Source organism: Pelodiscus sinensis, chromosome 1, assembly GCF_052426305.1.
Source record: "Pelodiscus sinensis isolate ZL-2025 chromosome 1, ASM5242630v1, whole genome shotgun sequence".
Lineage (NCBI taxonomy): Eukaryota > Metazoa > Chordata > Testudines > Trionychidae > Pelodiscus > Pelodiscus sinensis.
Genome location: NC_143052.1, coordinates 19,788,908 through 19,815,325, shown reverse-complemented (window position 1 = coordinate 19,815,325; position 26,418 = coordinate 19,788,908). Strand labels below are relative to the sequence as shown.

Sequence of the window (26,418 nt, the reverse complement as noted above, 5' to 3'; positions counted from 1 at the left end):
CCGGAAAAGGGATGCAAAGCAGGTAAGTCAGCATAGGGAATTCCGCGGGGGATTTAAATATCCCCCGCGGATTTAAATAAACATGTCCGCTGCTTTTTTTCCGGCTTGGGGAAAAGCCGGAAAAAAAGCGTCTAGACTGGCGCGATCCTCCGGAATAAACCCCTTTTCCGGAGGAGCTCTTATTCCTACTTGAAAGTAGGAATAAGAGCTCCTCCGGAAAAGGGCTTTATTCCGGAGGATCACGCCAGTCTAGATGCTTTTTTTCCGGCTTTTCCCCAAGCCGGAAAAAATGCGTCTAGACTGGCGCATACAAAATACTTGAAAGTAGGAATAAGAGCTCCTCCGGAAAAGGGCTTTATTCCAGAGGATCGCGCCAGTCTAGACGCTTTTTTTCCGGCTTTTCCCCAAGCCAGAAAAAAAGCGGCGGACATGTTTATTTAAATCCGCGGGGGATATTTAAATCCCCCGCGGAATTCCCTATGCTGACTTACCTACTTTGCAGTCCATCAGAGGCAGGGAAAGCAACAACACAGGCAGCATGGCAGGGACTGGAGTTAGCTCCCCATCTCTCTCCCCTTCCCTCCCCCTCTCCGGAGCTGGCAGAGACGGCGGCTATGGGCTGTGGCAGGGAACCTTCTCTGGTCCGGCAAATTCCCTGGTTTGGGACTAGTCAGGTCCCAAGGGTGCCAGGTAAGAGATGTCCAATCTGTACAAGATGTTTCTTCTCCAAAGTGCCTGTCTATGTTCTTTCCATAATGCACTCTGCTTCTCCTGGTCAAGGGAACAGAGAGCTCTAATCTCCTCATTACCTTTGCCACTGGATCGCTGTGCCTGCCCCTCTGACTAAAAGCTATGCAAACCCTCAGATAAAAGTGCAGCCAGCTTAGAATAACTAGAAGCTAGAGAGGTTTGTCTATCTGTGTGACTGATATAACATGAAATCCTGCATCTCCTTTCATTTCTGTTCACTAGCAAATTGCACACGGTACCCCTCTGAATACCAAGACACTCTGCTCTCAGCAAATGATGCTTTTGAAGAGATAAGATCCTAGTGGAGCTCACTTTAAACTCTGATCCCAGCAACAGCCTTTTTTTGGACACACTGTTTTGTTTGTTCCACATACAGAGTGTCAGGGTATGTCTACACAGCAACATTATTTCAAAATAACTTATCCCGTGTCTACAGAGCTGGCAATTATTTTGAAATAACTTCGAAATACTTTCAAGCTGGAGGACTTCTTACTCTGACTCCTGTAACCCTCATTGTATGGGGAGTAAAGGGAAGTCAGAGGAAGAGTGCTCTATTTCAAAATAAGTGCTGTGTAGATGCTTCCAATTTTGAAATAAGCTATTTTGAAATAAGTTATGCAACTGGCGTAGCTCAATTTGCATAGCTTATTTCGAGTTAAGTTGTGCTGTGTAGATGCACCCTTAGAGACACTGAAGTGCACAGCAATGACCTCCACTCCAGTGTTAGGTTAATAAGAGAATTGCTAGGTTAATAACAAATATCTGTGCCCCAGAGCATGAATCCCAGAGACTATTTCTGGATTAGGAGTTGAAAGTAGAATGAGAATTATATATCAGGCTATGTCTACACAGCAGTTATTCTGACGTAATGTTAAAATAATATGAAACTAGAGGACTTCTTACTCCGTCTACTGTAACCCTCATTTTCCGAGGAGTAAGGGAAGTCAGAGGAAGAGTGTTCTAACTTGGACTTCCTACTGAGTAGAGAGTGCCAAAAGCTGAAATAAGCTATATCGACTTAAGCTATGCAATTGATGTAGCTCAAGTTGCGTATCTTATTTAGGCTTTAGCCTTACTATGTAGACATGCCCTGAATGTGTTAACTGGAACTTCCCTGAAATATGCCATTGGTTACCTCAAAATTGAGAGACAGACCAATTTTATAGTCTAGGTTACTTATTATGTTCTGACTGAAGCAGTTGATTTATCTAAAGGTGGAGTCATTCACACACTAGAACACATCTCTGATGGGAAATGATCCTGTAGAACTCACATTCAGACAGTTTTTCCAACTATACTATTTATGATTTGTATTTTTATATCACAACTGTGGCTTTTAGTTTCAAATTTTATAGTGTCGATTCATATGTTCACATCAGATTTCTCATGTGACTTTTCATGCTAAAATGTGTTTATGCTTTTTGGAAAAATATTCAAATTAAACTTAAAATTAAAGCTGTGTTCATATATATATATATATATATATATATATAAAAACACATCTTTAGTATTCCCAAGTTCAGCAAAAATATTTGTGCTGTGAAAAATTTCCATATCAGGTAAATATTTCCCTGGATCAGATCATGCAACTATAGAATACAAGTTGTTTTCAATACCAGACTCTTTCACAAGTGCTTACTATATCAAAAGCATATTACATTGAATGCCTTAAAATGTTGCTTATTTTAAGATCTTTTCCACAGTACAAGTGATTTCTAACCCTGTGTTTGAAATTTCAGTACATGCATTAGAAAGACTGTGGAACTGCATGCTGAAAAGAGGCTGCAAATCAGCAGAATATAGATAACACTCAAGTATGTAAATTTCTGGAGAAAATGTACACTTATATAAAGAAATGCTCTCTTCTGCCACAAGAGGGCATTCTTATAAATTGTATACCTACAAATTTCCAGTTACAGACTAACACTGCTACCCCTCTGAAATGTATACTGAGCTAACTGTCCATTTTCATAGCCACGATTTATATTCTCATCAAACTATTACTCCAATGTCTTACAGAAAGTTATACTGAAGAACTTAATTCTGTTTTTTTGTTCTCTGCATGCATTTGACTTATATCAAGTTACAAGGAAATACTATTTAGCTGGGATAGTAGTACACTGTGCATCATAAAATACTGGTAAAGACAAGCAGCAATGGGAAGTAAATAAGATTCCCCTTCAATATCTTTAGAGATAAGGGTATACCGCAACTTGTGGCTGTTAAGAATACAGACAAAAAAGGCCACACATGAAAGCTAAGATCTTGCAACGTGCTGTTTTAGAAGCAATGCATTTGTGAAACTAACAGAAATTATACATCACCTTTTTTTCTGCTTGTCCTTATTTTGCTATCTGAATTTACTTTAATATTCCCTTAACATGCCGGAATATACAGTGGAAGCATGGTGCATATGGGAAATTGACTAAAGCACTCAAAGTATGATTGTCATATTTTTCAAATGGAAAAGTGAATGCAATGACCTATTTAGAAAGAACTAGTGAAACAGATTTGTTAAAAAAATTACCTCTAAACAATCGTCATGATTATAAGCTGTAACTTAACAGAACACTTCTGTTTTCAGTCCCATTATTTAATATATATATATAGAGAGAGAGGGTGAGAGAAACCTGTGTCTGTTACCATATCCAAGACTGATTTCTCCCTATTCCTTGGGTCCAAAAAATATTCTCCCACAAAGTATGGATGGATTTTGTCCATCAAGAGTCAGCTACATTCCTGGGAAGGCGATAATGCTCAGGCCTGATGCGTGCCTTCTTCTCCTGTGGGTTGGCATACTTCCATTTGGATGGGGACATTTTCAGCTTTTTCCTCCTCTTATCCGTGCACCATACCTTTTCGCAGTACTCCTCAACCCTCTGGAAATTGCTGTACCCTATTAGCTGCAGAAATTCCTTGTACCATGGCCTGGATCCCTGAGGAATGCTGCTCTGCACTGGGCATGGCATTTTGTGTGGTACGTCCTCCTCATAGTCTTTGTTGAACATTTCATCAACACGCTCTTCCTCTACCACCTCCAAGGTGATTTTTCGGACTGTATGAACAATGCTGTGTTCCACAGTCTGACAAAAATAGGTCCCTGCATCCAGCCTGTGTAGCCTTAAGAATAAGAGGCCAAGATCCATTTTGACTGTTCTGTCATCTGTCTTCACCTGAGAAACAAGCCAATGATACACTGTATGATCAATGAAGTCACAGTCAGTACAAGATTGCAGTAGAGGTTGAACCTCCCAAATCTGGGATTCTCTGGTCTGGAAACATCTGATGATAATTACCTTACACATTACAAAGACAGCCTCCCCACCTTTTGATATTTGTATTAGCCACTTAACTGACTCTTACAATAAGCAATTTCCTCCTTCCTTGTCTCTTCCTCATCCCTTTGCCCCTACCTTCTATTTTATGTAGCTGATTTGTTTACTTCTTCATAGTATCCCTCTGCTATATAATGGTCACACCATTTCATTTTCAGAATATGATCTAAAGAAGTGGGTCTGCCCCATGAAAGCTTATCACCTAATAGACTATTTTGTTAGTCTTTAAAGTGCTACATGACCACTTATCACAGATATGCCCAAGTTTCCTGTGGTCCCACAAAGTTTATTTACTGCCACCAGTCCTGACGTTTGGCATTCTATGATATTATTTAGATCTAATTTACACCTAAATGTCTTCTAGGAGCCCAATAATCAGTAGAAGTATTGGTAATACTCTAGATATTGATCACAATAATATTGATCACCTGCAGTTTGGCAAATTTTCTGGTTCAGCACCAGTCAAATCCCAAGAGTACCAGACTAGAGAGGTTCAACCTGTAGTGTACAAAAGAATACAAGAACTAATACAGGTTGGACATCTCTTTTCCAGCACCTCGCAAACCAGGGTATTTGCTGGACAAGTGAAGATTCCTTGCCACAGCCCCCAGCTGCTGACCCTGACAGCTGTGGGGAGGGGAGAAACAAAGGGACTACCTCCAGCCCCTGCTGGGCTGCCTGCTGGGTTGCTGGCCCCGCTGCTGCTGCCCCTTCCGGACTGCCTGCCAGACTTCATCAACGCACGCTGCCGCAGGCTGCCAGGGGCTGGCTCTGTCCCTGATCAGGCTGCCAGGGACTGCCGAGGGCTTGGGCTCTGGTCCCAGCTCCAGGGCAATCTGCAGGCTCTGGCCAAGCTTCCACGGGCTATCCGGGGCTCTGGTCCTGCACTGCTGTGTTTAGCTGAGGCTGCCACCAGCAACACTCCAGAGTGCAAGCATCTGCCCCATGGCAGCCCGCAGCCTTTGGCCCCATTTCCACAGGCTAGCCAAGGCTCTGGCCCCAGTCCTTCACTGCCCTGGGCTGTTGCTGGCCTGATCCTGCACTGCCAGGGGCTACCCTGACCTACCCTGCCACAGGCTGTTGGGAGTTGCCAGGGGCTACTGCTGGCTCCAGCCCCACTACTCTGGGCAGCTGGGGTCTGCTGCCAGCCTTAGGCCCTACCTGTTGCTTTTGCCTGGCCCCTCCTGGATTGCCCTCTTGCCATTAGGCTACCAGGGTTTTCTGATCAAGGAACATCCGTGGCCCTGCCGGACCAGGGATATTGCTGGACCAGAGAATTCCAGTTTTGGGAGGTGCAATCTGTAGTTAGAAGTTGAAACCAGATACATTCAAACAGGAAGTAAGGTATATTTTTAACAGTGATAGATATTAATTGTTGGAATAATTTGCCAAGGCATGTGGTTGATTCTCTATTGCTTTAAAGTTTTAAAAGAAAACGGTGTACTTCTAAAACATATATTTTCTTATGACCTTTCAATATTGGGATTGGTACAGGAATTATTGACTAAAATTTCACAGTCTGTTTCTGTAGGAAGTCAGCCTAGATAATCATAATGTTTACAGTTGACTTTAAAATCTATGATTCTATACCAGCAATGGGCAACCTAGGCTAGTGAGTGGGCTGCATAATGGCTCTCCTTCGTGTTAGTGGGCCATAAGATTGTCATAACTAAGATGGTTTTCCGGAATATGGTAGTTTTGCAAACTGCATTTCCATGCCTAGAATTAGCAGTGTGCACCAGCTGAACCATTGCAGTGCTTTGATTAGTTGCAGAGGGAGCACACATCTCTCACTGTCAGTGTTGTGTGCAATCAGCATGCACGTCACGTCGCTTGCCTTTACTTTAATGTGTGCTACATGTGGCACAGACTAGGTAGTTCAGACTAGGCTTCCTAGTCCGAACTACCATTACTCCTCGTTTCTCCTCGAGGAGTAAGGGTAGTTCGGACTAGGAAGCCTAGTCCGAACTACCTAGTCCATGCCGCGTGTAGCCGCGCGGCACGGAGTCCGCACTAGCGGACATTTAAAAATGGCGGCACCTGGCTTTATGCAAATGAAGCCCGGGAAATTCGAATCCCGGGCTTCATTTGCAACTCCGGTTGCCTACATTACCACCCTAGTTCGAACTAGGTTGGTAGTGTAGACATACCCACTGGCAGGAAAAAACTATGCCAGTTGAATCCAGCAGAATCTGGCAACCCTACACTTGGGCAATGATAAACAAAATGTCTCGTGAGCCACACATAGAATCCTAGCTGCAGGTTGCCCACTATTGCTCCATACAAATTACATTAATTGGTATATATGGTTTGTATTGGTCCATACAAATTACATCAATTTGGTATATATGGTTGTGCCAATTTTCTTCCACTATTTGATCTGAGGAAGTGGGTCTGGCCCACGAAAGCTCATCACCTAATAAACCATCTTGTTAGTCTTTAAAGAGCTACATAGTCCTGTTTTTTGTATCAATTGGTACCCACTATCTCACCAAAGGCTCATTTTCCTATCTGATTCCTAATACGGCAGCCACTTTCAATAAAAATGCTATTCTATAATTACATGGAAAATTACCTCCTCCTTTCTGGCTTCATGGGCTCGCTGTACAAACCAGATCACTTTAGCTTGTAAAGTTCTAGGGGTACATTCCAGAAGAGTGCTGTTGTACTCTATTCCATACACCAGCCGTTCTTCAGTCTTCCCCAGGGCTTCTCCTGTGAAGTAAAGTAAGATTCTTACTTATTTGCCAGTTGTGTAACTAAAATAAATACCACCCTTTTAATATATGAATGTTTCCTTTAGGCTTTTTAAGGACTCCTTCGATATTCACATTTCAAATGGAATTTGACCCATAGCTTTCCAGGTAGGGATTGAAATTTGATACCTACTAATGGCCTAAACTCATGAACTGTGGCACGTCCTCTGCTCCCTCTCTTTCAAAAGAGTCAAGAATTCATACCTCACCTCAGGCTCTCACAGGCTCCAGCCCTAAGGTACAGTAGTAAAGAGCTCTGCACATATGCACAGAAAAGCTCTGTACATATGCACAGAAAGAATAAGTTTATATCTTTGCCACCCAAATGTTAGTAAAAATTTCATTTCAATTTGAGAGGCTGCTATATATGGCAAAATTCATAATGAAACAGACAAAGGAGATTCTATAATGGAACAGGCTAGTCTTTCTAAATCGTTTTCTTCTAGAACAATAAGAAGGGTGGAGAGTAGACAGACTATTTTCCTGACACCAGTTCATGATCAGTTTCTGGCCCAAACGCCTGGGGATTAATAACCATTATGATTTCTCTCATTTTAAATTTGCTGTGCTCTTTTGTGAGGTTCTCAGTGCAGTTTGCAATCATATCTACAATCTTCATTGCATTCAGTTTTGTCACAGTGGGCCATAGATGCTCTGTATATTTTTCCAGTAGAGTTCTCCAAGGAACATATTATGGTATCTTGCTGAAAATGGATGGTATGAAATGTTCCAGGGCAAATTTAACAAATATTTCATCCTGAAATATTTCCCTTTCATAGTCTAATCCATCCTTCAAAAAATTACAATTTCAGCAAAATATATCTGGAGAAACATCTGTTACAGAGAAACCCCTTATCTTTGATTCTTTTTCTTTAGATTTATTAGATCTGATCTTGGAGGATCTCAGTGTCTCTTGGCAGCTACTATCTATCTTAACTTTTATATTTCATACAATACTCGTGGAATGTGAGGGCAGTCAGCACTTTGCAGGATTTGGGCTATGGGTCAGAAGAACACTTAGGCATTCACGCAAGTCCAATCCTATTTAGGACATTGATTAAGCATGCTCCTAATTCTAATGAATTCCATTAGGGCATACATGGTTAAGCACTGTCTTGAGCAGTGAAGTTTTCCTGCACTGTAGTCTTGGTCCTTACAGTGTGCTTCTAATCTCAGTGGTGTAAATCAGAAGTAATTCCACTGAAATAGGTAGAGTTACATCAGCATAAAAACTGTGTAACTGCAGTAACAATCAGCCTCACACGTAAAATCTGTGCCATTTACTCTAGGCATTCACTAGTGTTCTGTTGTACTGTATGTGGTTTACCAATGAACTGCTGGCCAAAGCACTGCTGAGCTGCATTTCCATGTCGAACATCTTGTCTTCGGAAACGTCTGGGGGAAAAAATGAAATTGTTTTCAGAAATACATTTAACTTGTTGACTATTCGAAATCCAGGGCACTAGATCTTACTCCTGAAACACTGGCCAACACTACCATTGCATGGAGTTGATAGATTCCTATTGTTTTTGTCCACTTAAACTGAATGTTCTCATATGCCTGAAGAAAGAGATTTTCTGTAGAAGTTGGGCGTGCCTAAAGGAAAGTCTCAGGTATGTACGTTTGTCTGAATTCAGAGACACTGAAACCAGATTCTGTAGACCAATTAGGTGCTGGTTTAGAAGAAAGGAGACCAGAGACAGCTATAAACTTGCTTTTTGTTCACCATTCTGGTCCCTGACAAAATCTGGAACAGCATGAAAGCTGCTGTATCTTGTAAAGATTCTCTTCCTGTAACTATGCCCTGTATCCCACAGCACCTGAGGAACTGTGGTAAAAGCTGCTATAGTAACTCCTACAGTAACTGAACATTCTCAGAGACAGGCAAATTCTTACGTGGTTGCAGTTACTGACTGCAAGGTTGTTTGAACTTTTACATAGACACACACAAACACATTATTTAACAGAAATGTTTTGGTTTTCGTTTTGAAGTCTTTCACAGTTTAGAATCAGTGCAGAGTGTTTTTTCTTTATTCTTAGCTCTCATATAACTTCTCTCATCTGAAGAACTTAAAACCGTCTACAAACGTTACTTTAGCATCCTCCCAGTGCTTCTACATAACTGGTATTATCATTCCCATTTGACCAAAGGGAAAACTGAGGCACCGAAGGTGGCTTGCCCTATCCTGTTCTTTCCAGCTGAGTCATAGTCATTCAACATTCCATATATAATACACTATCCATTTACCACACGATGATCTGGATAACATATTGTAAGCAACAGTTTTGCATGAATGAAGTGAATATGGGGCTAGCTGAAATCCCTCATTATTACTGAGGCTTTTTAACATTTCTATGCCTCTTTAATTTCCCTGACCATCACATAATTACTAGCACCATCATCATCAGGGTTTGTAGTATATTTCTACTTCTATATTATTATTGAAGCATGATATTTATATCCATAGAGATTTTGTGGTAATCTTTGGTTCATTTAAGGCCATAATTTCACTACACGGAATATTGACACTACTGGAATTGACCTTCTGGAGTTCAATTGAGTGGGTCTAGTAAAGACCTGTTAAATCAAACTCTGAGGGCACCCTTGTTGGTACCAGTGCTCCTGCTCCTTGTGAGGAATAAGGGAAGTCTCCCACCATGGAGATTTTGTGGAAATTCTAATTAAGGTATGTCAAATTCAGCTATATAATTAATGTAGCTGGAGTTGCATATCTTAATTTGACCTCCCCCTGTAGTGTAGACCCGGCTCAAGATTTTTACTTAATTTGAGTCTATGCTTTCTTTCACATATAGTGCCACTTCCCTGACACTATGTATGACCTGTTCTGTTCTTCTGATATATATTTGTATTACTGCACCCCATTGATTTTTCTCATTCCATGAAGTTTCTCTTTATCAATATTCTTATTTAGTACCAGGTACTCATGTTCACCCATTCTAGTATTTAATATCATGTTGACTTTTGGGTTAGCACTTAGGTTCTTACAAACCACTTAAATATCAATTTAAATTGAAACATATGTTTAATCCCATTTTAGGACTTCAGTGGGAATAAACACATACTTATAGTTTCTCATGCTTAAGTATTTCCCACAGCCATTGACTTATATATGTGCCCAAAAACAACTATGTACTAAGGGCATGTCTAGACTATATCTTTCGAAAGAGGGATGTAAATTAGACATATTGAAATTGCAAATGAAGTCGGGATTTGAATTTCCCATGCTTCATGTGCATAATGGTGGCCGCGTGTTCTTTCAAAAATGGGTATTTTGAAAGTAAAACTGCTGTCTAGATGTGGTTCTTTTGAGAAAAAAAAACCTCTTTTTCGAAAGATCCTGTACTCCTCAAAAATTGAGAAGTACAGGATCTTTCAAAAAAGGGTTTGGTTGGGGCCTTTTTTTTTTTTTTTTTTTTGAAAGAACCATAAAATTTGTGATTTCTTTGTCAAAGGTTTGAGCAGATGTGAATGTGCCAAAGTGGCATCTTGGAGATATGGCATGTATCTAACCAGAAAGGTCAGTGGAGGGGGAAGTATATTGAAGAGACACGGAAATGTACAGAGTGAGAGACTTATCTGCATTATAGCCCCTTTGCACTAGGTAAAATGTCTGAAGTAGCGTAAAGAGGCCCTGAAAGTCCTGCTTCCAGCTGGGAAGTATTCTCTCCCATGCAGATACTGTAGAAGACTACTGTAAGACTACCTGTCAAGGGTTCTCTTGCAACCCTAGGCATAAGGGACATTCTGGAGGAGGGGAGAAGGGACAGAAGGAGTGCACTGAGAGCTAGGTCACAGCATGCAGGGAGCAGACATCCCAGTCAGTGATGCAGTTTAGAGGGCAGCCTGGGTGGCTGCTACAATTTAGACAGGCCCTCCGAGACATCTAAGTTATTCTAGGGGCCTCTCCAGTCCTTGGAGCTGCCCCAGATTGGTAAGGCATAAAGATGGGTTAAAGCCACCTTAATCCCCATTGCCTGCTGAGAGACTTGGCAAAGAATTTCACCCACTGAGGTTAGGGATTTCTTGGGTAAACCATTCAATCTGGCTTCAGACATTATATTGCTGTGGTACAATAAATGCATTTCATCAACACCCGAAACTCCCTGCTGCTTCATGAACACAGCACAGAACTTGAAAGCAATGTCGTCTCCTTCGGCCCCCTGTAGAATTCTGGGGATGTGGACATTTTGCAGCTAAAAGCCATGACAATGTACAATGCTTCATTTGGGAATGCTGGCTGTCCTTTTTGGTGTCTCGAGTTAAATCTCATATTTAATTAATTATCCAGGCCTTTCACTTACTTAAGAATGAAAAAATAGGCTTTCAAAACTAAACTACCTCGTTGTCAAAGAGTGCTCTGAGTGAACATATGTGGTGCTTCCCTCTCTACATTCTGCACATATAGTGCAGGTGAGAGAAAGAGAGGGTATGTCTACACTACAACGTTAATTCGAACTAATTTAATTCGAATTAGTTAATTCGAACTAAGCTAATTCGAACTAACGGATCCAGACTAAAAAACTAGTTTGAATTAGCGTTTTGCTAATTCGAACTAGCATGTCCACATTAAGTGGACTCTGAACCAGGCTTAAGGATGGCCAGAAGCAGTGCCGGCAGGGCATCAGAGGAGGACTTAGAGCGTGGAGATGCTGTCTCAGGCTAGCCGAGGGCTGTGCTTAAAGGGTCCCTACCCCCACCCCGGACAGACAGTTCTCAGGGGTGCCCCGCTTGCAAAGCAGTCCTGGCTTGGAGTGCCCGGAGTACCCACACTGGGCACATCACACCACTCAGCCATCAGCCCGGCTGCACTTGCCGCAGGCTGCCATCTGGGGAGAGGGGGCAATTGGGGGGCTGCAGGAGAGCTTCCACCCCCAGAAGCCCGCAGAGCCAGCCCAGTCCTCCCCATCGGGGGCTCGTGCTCCATTCCTCCCTCACCTCCTTCCACTTACCCTTCCCTAGCCCCTCTTCTTGATGTACAAAATAAAGATAACGTGTCTTCCAAAATGGAATCTGTCTTTATTGAACAAAACTGGGGGAGACTGGGAAAAGGAGGTGGGAGAGGGGAAGAGAGAGGCTGGGAGAGGGGAGGGCAACTAAAATGATCAGGGTCTGGGAACAGGTCCCATATGAAGAGAGGCTAAAGAGACTGGGACTTTTCAGCTTAGAAAAGAGGAGATGGCGGGGGGACAGGATAGAGGTCTCTAAAAGCAGGAGTTGGGTGGAGAGGGTGCATACAGAAAAGTTCTTCATTAGATCCCATAAAGAAGGACTAGAGGACACCAAAGGAAAGGAATGGGTAGCAGGCTTCAAACTAGTAACAGAAAGTTGTTCTTCACAAAGCAAAGAGTCAACCTGTGGAACTCCTTGCTGCAGGAGGCTGTGAAGGCTAGAACTAGAACAGAGTGTAAAGGGAAGTGAGATCAAGTCATGGAGGTTGGGTCCATGGAGTGGTATTAGCCAGGAGGTAGGAGTGGTGTCCCTGCCCAAGGTTTGTGGAAGGCTGGAGAAGGATGGCACGAGACAAATGGCTTGGTCACTGTCTCCGGTCCATCCCCTCCAGGGTCCCTAGGGTTGGCCACTGTCGGCAGACAGGCTACTGGGCTAGATGGACCTTTGGTCTGACCCAGGAGGGCCATTGTAAGCTCAGGGCTGGGGGTCTCAGTGGACCCCCTTGATTCTCTTGCACACCTGCTCCTGGGTGGCCAGGCTGGCAGCTTTCCTGCCCTAGATGGCCACTTTCCTGTGCCTAGTGCGGAGATCGTGGACAAGGTCCACGATGTCTGCACTAGCCCAGGCAGGTGCCCGCCTCTTGCGGTCCCGGGCAAGCTCCCGGGAGCTGCCAGCCTGGTCCCGGGAAGAGGGGGAGAGCTGGGGGGCATCGGGTGGGTGGCTCGATCCGTGCCAGGTGCAGGGTCTGCTGGCTGGGTGCTGGCAGGGTTGCACCTGGCACAGGCACCGTAGCCAGCCCGTGCCCCTTTAAGGGGTCCGGGGCCGGGAGGGGGGCAATAGATTCCCTGGTGTTGGCCAGAGTGGCCACCAGGGAAACCTGGGGAGGGCTAGCCTCCCACTAGTTCGAATTAAGGGGCTACACACCCCTTAATTCGAACTAGCTAGTTCGAACTAGGCTTAATCCTCATAAAATGAGGTTTTCCTTGTTCGAACTAAGCGCTCCGCTAGTTCGATTTAAATTCGAACTAGTGGAGCGCTAGTGTAGCGCCTATTAAAGTTAATTCAAACTAACGTCCGTTAGTTCAAATTAACTTTGTAGTGTAGACATACCCAAAGAGTGTGGAGTACTGAGCCTAGTATTAGACCTGTGTCCTGATCCAGAGTCAGCAAACTCAGGCCATCCTCTGAACCAAAGTACTAAAGCAGAGGCGTACAAATTCACTATCTGGTATGTGAATTTGGCAAGGGTACTGCTAGCATTGCTACAACACAGGCACTCCTAAGAAGTAACAGATATGGTATGAGTGTGAACACATTTCACACATGATTAACACAGGTCCATCCTGACTTAATACAAAATAAGAGGGTTTGACAGAAGTGATGAGTAGCAATATTTTGCCTGAGACATCTGGAGCAAGGTACAAGGGGAGGTAGCATGCAGATGTCATGAAACACATAAGGTGGTAAATAAGTTGTTTGTCTCAGTCTATAACTGACAGGGCACCTCACATTAACCCTTTGTGTGTCCTAAAAAAATAAATTCCTGCTGCTGGCAGCCATTCCTTGTCACTGGGCACTCATATGTTAGTGTGCTTTTAGTTCCTATGAGATGCTAGCGATAAGTCTCACGGACAATAAAGCTGGCCAAATGCCTTTGTTACTAAACAGTGCCTGTGATCTTCCATTTTTTATAATATACTGAGGTCTGCTGACTTAGTAGGCTGAACTCTCTGCTAGTGCTGATAACACCAGAGCTTCAAGAACAGAAGCACGGAGCAGCCGTAACAACCTGGCAGCAGTAACAACATTTCTTCAGCAACACACTTAACAATAGGGACAAGTCTGCAGGTTTTCTTTTCATGTTCATCTCAACTCATTTCACACCATACTTCTCATTAGGTTTTAAAGGAGGCAGCAGCTGATCCAAAGGAGGGGTGGAATTAGATACCCAGACATGGTTCTGCTAGGCAAGTATCAAGACCAAACCAAGGCAAGAGAGTGCTGCGTGAAAATGGTGGAGAGAGCGTGATGTCATGGGGACTGTTGGAAACACTCAGTCCCTTCCAGACATGTTAGGACATGAGAATTTACTAGGTTGTGCTGTGCCTTTGGTTATGCCCTAAGGCAGCCCTCCAGCCACAAGCCATTGGGAAGCTGGGGTACAGACACATGGCCAGTCCTAATTCAGACACACATTGGTGCTGAGTGCTGAGCTGGTCAATACCTCTGCATGAGTCCAGAATGCAGGCAACCATGACAGACCTGTGTCTTACCCAGAAGCATTTGAAGGTTGTAGTAGTGGTGGCAGCAGTAGAGGATGTGTGTTTGTGTGTATGTGGGGGGGGGGGGGGGGAAGCTCCATACTCTCTACAGAGACCTACTTTTTTCAGCAGGCACAATCGCTCCACCCTGAACCAGATGGAGAGTGACCCAGAGTTGTTACTGTCTGTTCAGCGACTTCCCCTGTGTGAAGTAAGTTTGTGGTCTCAAGTCCAGTTAATAGGGGACATCACAAAGCCTACTTTGCTATAGCAGAGAAGTTAAGGAGAAGATGGACGTAGATTACACTACTCACTTCTCCCTATGGACAGACGCTCCAGAATCTTGTTGGCAAAGCAGCATGAGGCTATGGGCGTCACACAATTCCTAGTTAAATAGATACATCAGGAATCTTCAGGGAATTTACAACATTACACAAGTGTCTAATTTATATTTATGATCATCCAATTCCTGCTTATTCTGTGGTGAATAATGCTCACTTTCCCAAAATATAATGGATGATGTATCTTTTCCATCAGTACTTCCCAGGACTGTGTCAATCTGAGCCAGATTCTTCTCATTTTAGGCAAGTGAGTGGTCTCCACTTACTCCACTGGAACTGCTTCCAGCAGTTAGGCAAGAAGGATCTGATCCAATGTGTAGAAATGCCACAGAATTTGTTCTTTGCTCAACTTGGATCTTGCAATGTATAATGCTCTTTAATGTTCTTTCATTAGCTGAATTTTTGGCTGTTTTGCTCATGTGTGGCTTCTGTGAGGCTTTCTTTCCAAAAGACTGTGTTACCAAATTATCTTCCCATTGCTTTGTCAAAGCCCGTAGAAGCATTCATTTTGTCTAGCTACAGAGAGCAATGAGACTACTAAGTTTCCAGAATCCCAGGAAGACAAGCATGAGGTATGGTGGATGAAGAAATCACTATAGACCTGTTTTTTTAAAGAGAGCATTGGTAGCTTTGGAGAGATTCTGAACTGCATCCAGAGTAACTATCATCACTGTCTTTCAGCAGCATCTCAGAACAAAAGGAAGACATCTTTGCATTAATTCAATGTAACCTTGCTGGAAATGTCCATGTTGCAGTTCTAATAAATATGGCCACATCTTTGCAGGAGTAGCAATGAAAAGTAAATCATGGAAAGGACTGTACCATACATAATATGCACTTTTGCTGACTTATTTAATAACCATTACTACATATTGATAGAGAGTTAGGCGCTGTTTGAATAGGTCTTACAATGGTATTAGGATGTTAATATATTTTCTTTCTTTCTTTTTATAGGCTATTGCATTATATAGTTCATCATCTAATACAATCCAAATAAATCATTACACAGAATAGAGAATGAAGTGCTAACTTCAAGCTGTGGCATTGGGAACGTCAGACATTTGTTTAACACTGTTTAACATTCAGTGTGTCTAGTTCCTAAGAAGTGTGTGCACTTAACATCTGTCATGTCAGCATGTTCATTTATTTCCTTCAGTATTCCCTAAGGCTGGGTTGATAAATCATTAGCTAAAGTGTATTATTGTTCAGTTATTTATACTAGGGAGAGAAATGAAACCATTTCTGTTGCAGTAGAAACTACTTAGATAATTATTACGCAAAGAGGATTTTGCCGCAAAATATAGTTCTCACCTCTTTGCATGCATTCCTGTGGGATAGTATCTAGAGCAGGCTATCCCATCCCAAGCACAGTAAGGATCTCTTGCTAGGCAGCAGTCAGCACAGGCTGTGCCATACATGTCACACTGATGGAACTTCACTTGTGCTACGGCAGACTCAGATCCAACATACAGTTGTTGCTGTAGAAAATGTAGCACACACTGTTATGGACAGAGCACACACTATTATGACAGAGCACCTTGTCGAAAAAGACAAGGTCATTTGCCACTTGAAAAATGCCAGCTTTACAGTTGCTCATGCAAGCTTAATTCCCTTCTATCCCCTCGGAGATCTATCTTGTGCACCATATGAGACAGGATGCAGGTGGAGAAAATAGTATACGGTCATATAATTAAAGGAAGCATATAATGTATTTGCACAAAAGGGAATAATTGAGATTGCACAGGTAAACTTAGTCCTGACATTTCATAACTTTTGAGTAGTTGACTTTGGAACATTAACATTGTTTTAATGTAGTTTTTTCTGGGTGTAATATTTGTAAGCATTTAATGAAGCAAAGTGAAAAACAGGAGCCATAATAATCCCTTTGTGGGTTATCAGGAGGACAAGGATCTATAGATTCCTAGCACAAAACTCAGCTATTTGAGCTTATCAAAAAACTGGCAGCAGATATACACTGTTATCTTTTGGACCACCACAAGATGGGGATGAGACAAACTTTGCCAGACGTTTCACAGTTTTTGAGGGACAACAGAGGAATTCTGGGAGTCAGGGTTCCTGGCCTCAATTCTGGACTCTTTAGGAAAGAGTATACTAATGGTTATAAAGCTTTCTGTCTCTCTCCTCACTATACTTGCCTCACTCAGTTTCTACCCACTTCTTCTTCTTCAGTTTCTGTCCCTGTCTCCCCACTCTGCTCCATTTCCCCCTTCTCTGTTCTTATATTTTCTTTCCCCCCTTGGTCCTGCCTCCACTTCCTCTTGCCTCACTCCCTTCTCTGGTCTAAGCCCCTACCTTAATCCCACTCCTTTGCTCTTATCCCAGGCCCAGCTCTTAACCTTTTTGCCTCATGCTCCTAATTTACTCCTTCCCTCTGCACCTGTCTGCACATAGGCTCCTATTTCCCCTCCCTGCAACTAGGGTGAACAGATGTCCAGCGTTTATTGTGATAGCCCTGATATTTGGGGATTTTTCTTATATAAACACCTATTGCCCCTTATCCCTGTTTTGATTTTTCACACTTTCTATCTGGTCACTGTACCGCAACCCCTCATCCTTCTCTCCCCTTGCACTTCATCTCTCAGCACTCAAGTCAAGCTGCTTCCTTCTTCTTGCTGAGAGGTGTCAACAAGGTGAGTGTAGAGAGTAGCATTGTGAACACACATACACTCACAAATAATCTTCCTGTTCTAAGTTGCGGTGCCCAGCATGGCAGTAGATCATAGATGCTGGGAGGAGCAATATCAGGGAAACACCTACTCAGCTCCAGCAGCATTGGTGGAGCATGTTCTCTTGCTCTGTGCAATGACCATGCAATGTGGCAGCATGCAGGAGATGTATGAGGCTGGATCATTCTCAGTGCTGTGAAATTTTCAGAGAATGTCAAATTCTGACAAGTCGCCACTCAGATTGTATGAACTGACACTGATTTTAAAGGTCCTGTTTTTCAAGGGATCTACAAAAGGCATATCCCTGATGTGTCAGTGGTTTCTGCTCAATTCCAAGGCCCTACTCTAAAACATGAAGATAAAAAAGCTTCTTAAAAAAGAATTTTAAACCAATTTAAAATGCCCCGCATTCCCACCCCCACTTATTTCACACTCAGAAGTGGCAAAATCATTTTGCTGAAACTCTGAAGTCATCCTGAGGCAAACACCCTGGCATAGAAAATTTCAGCCTAAGCAGTTAAAGTTTGGCAGAACTATAAGCAAGTGAACACGGGGTTTTACTGGGGTGCACTGGGCAGCTGTAGGCATTGTTTATATATATATATATAATATATAAGCACGACATATATATATATACATCTGAATGTATGCAATGTGACAAAAATGTAAAATGCAGAGAAGTGTATACCATAGAGACACACAGAGAGAGATCATCTAACAGTTTATGATATTTGTAAACTCCTAGTTAATCACACTCTGGTTCATTGTGAAACATTCAGGTTTTCATTATGATGTGTGGGGCACATATTATCAAAGCAAGTGAAAGATCTGTCTGAGTCTGAGTCATGAATTGCTGGCACAATAATTGCAGCAGGGAATAACTTGAGGGAAACAGAGATTAAGGAAAAATCTGTTGCTGATCAGTGTAAAATGACTGGCTACAGAAGCATGCAGATTTCTGGGCATGGAGAGCCTCCTTTGTACTGCCTTTACTCCACATTCAGTGGCCCCATGGGCAGAAGGGTTGGCCTGATACAATTCAGACCCACCAGATTTCTGTTTATCAGTGAGAGAGGGGTCTCCCCTAAGACGTTGTAGTACTCAGTCCCTTCTGACCCAGAAATCCCTGGACTCACTTTAGGATTCCTGCAGTAGACGAAGCTGACACCAGCCCTTTGAGGTAGATTCAGCAATCCACTGTTAAAATGAAGATCTGGGGCTAGCTTGGACTAACATGAAGATTCCGAGATTGGGTCTTTTGCTCTCTCTGAGAGAAAGAGCTTTGAGCAACAAGGAAACTACTTGAGTCAAACTCTCTTAGGTGGACACCCCAAAACTGGGAATTAAATCATGCCCAGCACTCTCTGAAGTCACTGAATATGAAAGTGGGGGTACAAGGACCCTTACATTGAAATCTCCATGCTCGCTTACTCAATCATTTTACATTTGTCAGCAACAGCGGCCCAGTCTCCCTCAAGCTCTTCCCTGCTGTGATTCCTATGCCATCAACTCATCAATTAGGTTGATATTCATTTCTTTGAAATGGATGATAATGTGAATCCCACAGATTTCAACAGCAATAAGACATCTAAATCTTCCATAAAAAAGCAGAGCATAATTAACTATGAGTTTCTATTAACACATTATAAAATAGTACTTGAGCTGATCTCTTTATATATGGTACTATACAGTTTAGATCTTTGCCACATTTCATTTATAAAGAGGCTATTTTAAACACAAGAAAATACTTGCCCTCTTTGAAGATATTTCCATAAAAATAATAGGATCTGGCACCTGAAAAAGAAAAAGAGATTGGTCCTTGTCCTACATGGAAATCAAAAGAAATGACTTGTTTACGAAAACTGTACAGTTAATTGAAAAGGTATTAGTATTTCTTTCTGGTATGTGGCTCTCCTCTCTAAACCATATGAAGTACCCTCATTTTCTCTAAGGGTATGTCTAGACTGCAGGGATTTTTCAAAAAAAGTGACCTTTTTTCAAAAAATCTTTACTTGTGTCTAGACTGCTGCCACGTTCTGTTGACAGTAAATCGAAAGAATGCAGCAATTTTTTCAATTGTGGAAAACCTGTGCAGTGCTGCCTGTCCCACCCCCATGCTGCTGCCTCTATCAGAGGCAGCAGTGGAGCGGGGGAGGGGAGGAGAGGCTGCTCAGCAACCCATGGAGCAGTCTCTGTCCATGGGGAGCTCGGACCCCCCTGCAGATAGGGGCTGCTGCTGGACCAGCCTTTGTCCGTGGGGATGTTACAGCAGCCTACCCCACTCCCTCCCCCTGCAGCAGCCTCTGTCCATGGGGAACTGGGACTCCTGCAGACAGAGGCAGCAGTGTGGGGTGGCAGGCAGCCGGTCTGCATGGGTAGCTGGTTTTTAAACTGGCTTCCATTGTGGACTGGCTCCTGCCTGGCACGTTGCACTGCTGTCTCTGATACAGAGGCACCTATATAGAGTGGCAGGGGACTGCCTGACAGTGCGGCCAGAGACACTGGCTGCCAGTCCTGTCACCGGAGACTATCAAATAGTCATGTAATTGATAAGAATTTATGAGGTTACATAACTATTCAATTACTCAATATCTAACATCCCTACCACATACCAAAGCTGTTATTTGTATTCAGGAAAAATTCTTATTGGGTGTAATAAGAAATTTTCTAAACAGGGTCTCGAGATTTGGCTCACACCATATACTGAATCCTTATTCTGGACCCTGGTTTTTAGCTGGATCGTCACTAAATCTCCAACAAATTGGGTGCAGTCGTGTGCTTGCAGTTTAACCCATTTAGATGCTTAACTGATTATTTTGGAGAAGAAAAAAAAATCAAGTAGTTAGTCTTCTACTTATAAGTTAGCATGAATTCTCGCAGGTTTTGTTTGAACACCAGACATTCTCAAAAGCAAATTAGGGAAATGTGTTTTAGAATTAACAACAGAACTTATTGGGAAATCTTGCTTAAATAGTTTTCTGTCAAAATGGAAGAACTTCTCTATTGGGGTCACACAGGGGTCTGTCCTACGTCCTTAATAGTTTGGATAATGGAACAGAGAGTGTGCTTATAAATTTTGTATATGGCACCAAGCTGATAGGTGTTGCAAGTATTTTGGAGGGCTGGATTAGAATTCCAAATGACCTTGACAATGTGTAGAGTTGACAAAATTCAGTAAAGACAAGTTGAAAGTACTGCACTTCAAAAGCACGAATACAAAATGAGTAATATCTGGCTAAGCAGTAGTAAAGCACAGAAAGATCTGGGGGCTATCACAGATCACACACTGAATGAGCCAATAATGTGATGCAGCTGCAGAAAATGCTAATATGATCCTGGGGTATTTTAATACAAGTATCAAATATAAGACACAGGAGGTAATTGCCTTCTCTGCTTTGCTTTGATGATGCCTAAGATGGAGTATGGTGTCCAGTTTCAGGCATCTCAGTGTAAGAAAGATATGGACAAACAGGAGAGAGTTCCAAAAAGAACAATAAAAATTATAAGAGATTTAGAAAATCTGACCTATAAGGAAAGGTATCCTGTGTATCTTTAGTCTTGAGAAAAGAAGACTGAAAGAGAATCTGATGATAATCTTCAAATATATTAAGTGCTTTTATAAAGAGGCCTTGATCTATTGTTCTCCAGGTTCACTGAAGGTAGGAGAAGAAGCAAGGGACTTAATTTGTAGCAAGGGAAATTTAGGTTAGACATTAGGGGGGAAATAACCTCTCTGACTATAAGGGCTGGAAGAGGAATCAAGGGAGACTGGAATCCCATCAATAAAGAACAAGTTGGACAGATATTTCTTGGGGTTCTTCTAGTTTTACTTGGGCGTGTCTTTGCATGAGAGGCTGGGCTAAATTACTTCTCGAGAACTATGTTGCAACTCCATATTTCTGTGATTTAAACCATAGAGTGAAATTCCTGACTTGTTTCAGCTCCTTCTGTATTCAGTGTGCAACTCTAGTTCAAATATATATCTGTTTGTGATGAAGATTTCCTGTGAGAAATCTAGAATCTCATCACAGGTTTTCAGTGCACAAAGATATTGTATTTTCACTCATTGATATACAATAGGTGTTTTAATTATGAGTAGATTTATGACAATTCAGTATATGTTTCTTACACAGGACATCATACCTTGAATACCTGCATCTCTTCAAGAATCACCTCTTCCATTGATTCTTTCTCCTGGTTGTAAATTGTAATAACTTTCAGCACAATACCATTATCTGGAAGCAAATAGAAAACACCCTTGAAGTTGTAACTGGTGGTAATATTAATTTGTCAGTTGACGAAAATCAAAATAACTTCTTTAAACTGATATTGAATAAAAACTAACAAGCTTTTAAATGTACTGCATTTTACACATTCTTTCATTATCCGCCTTAGTTCTGAATCTTGTACACAAAAATACATATAACATCAAATCAGGAAATGGAAGTCCAAATCGTCAAAGGCAGTCAGGTACCCAACTCCCATAGACTTCATTGGGAATTAAGTGCCTAAATATCTTTGAGGATCTGGACCTGGGATCTTTAAGGGTTAAGTTACTTGAAGTTGCCCTATCTCTCAGTTCCATGGTCAATCCATTAGACAATATTGCTTTTCACTGAAGTTCTGTTACAATAAATTAACACACTGGAATAACTGTTGCTCTCCCTCTGCTTCATTTTCATCTGCTGCTTATTATTAAAGATCCCTTATATTCCTGGGGCTGCAAGTTTGTCATCAGCGGTGGCAATTGTTGCTTCCTATCTCCTGTTATTGTCACTAATCCCTGATTTACAGAAGGAAAAAAAAATTAACCAGTGAGGCACCAGGGGGAAAAATAGTTCAGGGAGAAAGAAAAGAGATGGACATAAAAAGGAACCATTCAAGTGAGCACCAATGCCTCTCCTTAAAGAAAAAAAATGTATAAAGTCATCTAGTTTTTTAAATGAACAGTTTAAAGAAATTACAATCTGGAGCTCAGATTTTTATAACTATGTCCCTTTGAGAATCCTGCTGACAGGCATGTTGGAGAACGTTAGCCCTCACATTTCAACTTCCTCTTTGATAAGCCGTTCAAACTACTCCATTCAGAGTATGATCACATGAACACTACAGGTGTTGGATCCAGATAATGGAAGATTGAGCCATTCCTGTAAAATAATGCCAAGGATACCCCTGAATTTTTGTCTGTGTAAAGACTGGGCTCAAAGCTGCTGGACCCAAGATCGCAATGCTGGAATGTCTTGTAGCCTAAGTACAAATTATAATGAGAGAAATAAGCAGCAGTTAGGCACCAGTCCAGGAGAGCATTTAAGCATGTATTTAATCTATAGCAAGTGGCTCTGCTGGCTACAGATTTGCTTTGCTTGATCAAGGACCTATTTACTTTTCCAACCAAGCAAGTTTTACTATTTATACAGTGTAAAAATATACAGCTAACATTATGAAATCCGGTATAGAAGCATACATGACAAGGAACATGGCATGTGATTAATTTCACCACATATTGGAACCAAAATTTAAAAGTTTAGAAAACAGCAATAATTTAAAGCAAGCCTGCTATTCCACAAGTAAACTTCTTTTGTTTCCTTTGAACAGAGAAATGTGGTTTCCATCTAAGTTTCATGAGTTAAAAGATAGCCTGCACTAAATGCTTTTTTTGGCAAACTGGCTACCAGTGCGTGTGTCAAGTAATCCCAGTTGCTATGATAAAATTTAGAGGTATGAATCTTTTAATCATTTCCAGACAAGTTCGATATTGCAACAATTCAAGACTGTTTCCATGCCTTTCTTACATTTTCTTATATTCCAAAGCACTGTCAGGCATTAAAGGATGTTGCTATTCTGTGTGCCTGCCCAGACTTAGAAATATGTAAGCTTGTGACATATCTGACCTTTTCCAAAGTTGCTTTATGGGTACTAAAAATTTATTTTTAAAAATCTCACTGTATTAAGAACATTTTCCGAGAACTTGGCAAAACTCTCAAACTTTTGACAGCTTATTTTTGAATTTCATGATGGGCAACCCCTTCTTCCAATGTCAAATTCTTGGTGTTGCATCACAGTGTAGGTCTAAAAAAAATGTCTGTTTCTATTTAATACCAACCACTTAGACTTGTGGTCCTCAGAGCCAGTAATAAAGCCAGCAGCTTGTACTGACTTTTTTGAAAATCTGGGTCTCAGGTGTGGCACTAAATTGTAATCAGTGGGAGTTACTGTGCACTCAACACTTTTGAAAAATCAGGTTCCTTTGTAGGAGCTCTATTTTAAGCTCTGGTTCATAAAAACCCTCCTTATTTTTTTTCTGTTACCAATCTGCTCTATGACTTTGTATATATCACTGATTCAGATGTCCCAGTGGTGAAATAGGGATTTATAATCTCTCCTTGTATTTGATTCTCTATGGATAAAAATGGGCTACAGGAATAAGGAATATGCTTCTTTATTAGGATTATGGTCTCATTTTGATGCCTATCAAACAAAAATAGCTTAATTTTAGAGAGGTGTCATAGGTTTGTTGAAATTGGGAGGAAAAAAGATAATATGCCATCTTTTATATTTACCTGTGCCAATAAACAAGACATCATATTGCCCATCTCCAGCTTCCACTCGGTCCACTGCTATTTGGTTTAGTTTGTACCTGCCATCAGTTTTCACAAGTATTGGTCTTTTGTGAACAGGTTTGATGGGCTGATACATCAGTGGGTGGCTCCTTGCAAAACGCACAGCTTCGTCGGGATAGTCTTTGGTGGTGCTGAACAGACCGCCATTCACTTTGCTGGCGCACTGAAAAACATGTGATCAGCTGGTTATACACATGGATTTTTTTTAAATACTGGCATTGATGATACATGGAATACACCTCATTCTAAAGAATGATGACTATCCCCAGCTCCCAACAGGAGGAAGGCAAGGAAGCGCTTAAGGGAGTAGGAAAAAAAGAGGGCATGAATGAAGATGGAACTGCTCAAGGGCAAACCCAAGCAGTAGAGCAGTGGGTGACTAGTAATGAGAGGATCTGCAAAAGGGCTTAGGTTTTGCTCATATAGAACCCTGGTTGAAGTCAACAAAAGTTTATTAAGTTCTTATGAAGGAAAAGTGATAGAGATGTAGCCGTGTTAGTCTGGTGTAGCTGAAACAAAATACAGGACTATGTAGCACTTTAAAGACTAACAAGATGGTTTATTAGATGATGAGCTTTCGTGGGCCAGACCCACTTCCTCAGATCAAAATCTTGATCTGAGGAAGTGGGTCTGGCCCACGAAAGCTCATCATCTAATAAACCATCTTGTTAGTCTTTAAAGTGCTACATAGTCCTGTATTTTATGAAGGAAAAGGCATTCTGCTTTGGTCCCAAATGCATACCGAGGGCAGGTTTTTATTTTAGATACAGTAAGAGCTTCAATTCGACCACAAATGTGTATGTATACTTAGAACATAGGGCTGGAAGAGATCCCCCTTCAAGTAGTTGAAGGCTGCTATCAAATCCCCCTTTTCTCTTCTCTTCTGTAGACTAAATAAGATCAAATCCCTCAGCCTCTCCTCATAAGTCATGTGCTTCAGCCCCCTAACAATTTTTGTTGCTCTCTGCTGGACTCTCTCCAGTACGTTCATACCCTTTCTGTAATAGGGGCCCCAGAATTGGATGCAATACCCAAGATGTGGCCTCACCAGTGCCAAAAAAGGAGAGTAATTTCTTCCATAGATCTGCTAGCAATACTCCTACTAATATACCCCAATATGCCATTAGCCTACTTGGTTACAAGGGCACACTGTTGACATACAGTTACATAAAGAGACTTTTTAAACCATTGTGAAGTCCTCTTGTAACATATTGCAGAAATAAATTAACTCATTCTCTCTCACACATTAGCAATACAGATTATGTTGTTAGACATAGGATACATCTGCAAAACAAAAGCTGGGCACAAGCTAGCCTACTTGGGCAAGCTTGAATCCAGCTAGCATGGATGACAACAGCATTGAAAACAATACAATGTGAGGCTCAGAACAGACTAGTGATCTGAATATATACCCAGGATCCACACAGGGCTTCTATTGATTGTGCTGAAATGCTTTCATTGCTGTTGCTACTGAGGCTGTGTCTACACTACAATTAAAAGTCAGAAAAAGATATGCAAATTGTGAAGCGCAATTTGTGTATCTTTTTCTGCTTTTCTAATGAAAGAGGCTTTTCTGACATGGCCTGTCTACATGGGACCAAATTTTGGAAAAAACCCTCTTTTGGAACATCCCTTCTTCCTCGTAAAACAGTTTACAGGGATGCCAACAAAACGTGTCCGCTTTTCCGACAATTTTCAGAAAAGTGGACGCGTTCCCTGGATGCGTTTTCTGGGGGGTATCCCTGAAAAGCTCTGCAGTCTAGACGTACCCAGGATGAATTCATGCTAGTCCTGGGCAGTCTATAAGTGCTTGGGCATACCTATTTTTTCATTGGAAAAATGGCACATTTCTGGTTAAAAGACGTATATTATCAACATCCTTATTTTTTCACAAAAAATTGTAGTGCCTCTTTCCCCCTCAAGTTTTTATTGAGAATGTTTTCACAATGGCTCTTGGCATTTTTCATTAATCATAAGAAAGTAGGGAGAAAGATGTTTACTACTCAATACAGCCAGCCACGTAAAAAAACCAATAACATTTGGTATCAATCTATAGTTTAATTTCCTCTGATTGCAAAATGTACCATAATAGGAAATTAAGGACATTTAAAAATGAATCCCCAAACCCCCACATTTTTATCTCAAGGTGCTTCATGGTATTACACTTAATGCTCATTTCTACCTCATAATGACAGTATTATGTATCACAGGTTAACCTGAACTACCAATGTTTGCCTTGATCATTTTGCAAAGCAGATACAAAATAGATCAGCGATTGAAATAATGTACTGTTTGGGTTAAATTTACTTATAGGGTTAAACTGTGGCATTATCTATAAAAGTTAATTTTAAATAGTTTGTCAAGACTAGGATAATGTCCCCCAACTTAACATAGATTCTTCATTTCAAATTTGCCTGATGATCACTAATTGAAACCATTTATAAGAAAGCTGGAAATATTTCAGTAACATTCACTTC

The 26,418-nt window shown here is 41.6% G+C and overlaps 1 protein-coding gene across 1 annotated transcript in view; it reads right to left on the bottom strand.

Annotated features, from left to right (window-relative positions):
- Window positions 1-467: 467 nt before the first annotated feature.
- Window positions 468-26,418, bottom strand: part of SEMA3E (semaphorin 3E) — a 220,585-nt gene continuing 194,634 nt past the window's right edge. Inside the window, exons 11-17 of the mRNA XM_025181682.3 lie at window positions 23,882-24,104; window positions 21,465-21,556; window positions 19,074-19,115; window positions 15,946-16,112; window positions 8,169-8,236; window positions 6,661-6,800; window positions 468-3,923 (exon numbers count right to left, since the gene is read on the bottom strand). Coding sequence (XP_025037467.2) covers window positions 3,471-3,923; window positions 6,661-6,800; window positions 8,169-8,236; window positions 15,946-16,112; window positions 19,074-19,115; window positions 21,465-21,556; window positions 23,882-24,104 — 1,185 coding nt within the window. The 3' untranslated portion in view covers window positions 468-3,470. The remainder of the gene's footprint in view (window positions 3,924-6,660; window positions 6,801-8,168; window positions 8,237-15,945; window positions 16,113-19,073; window positions 19,116-21,464; window positions 21,557-23,881; window positions 24,105-26,418) is intronic.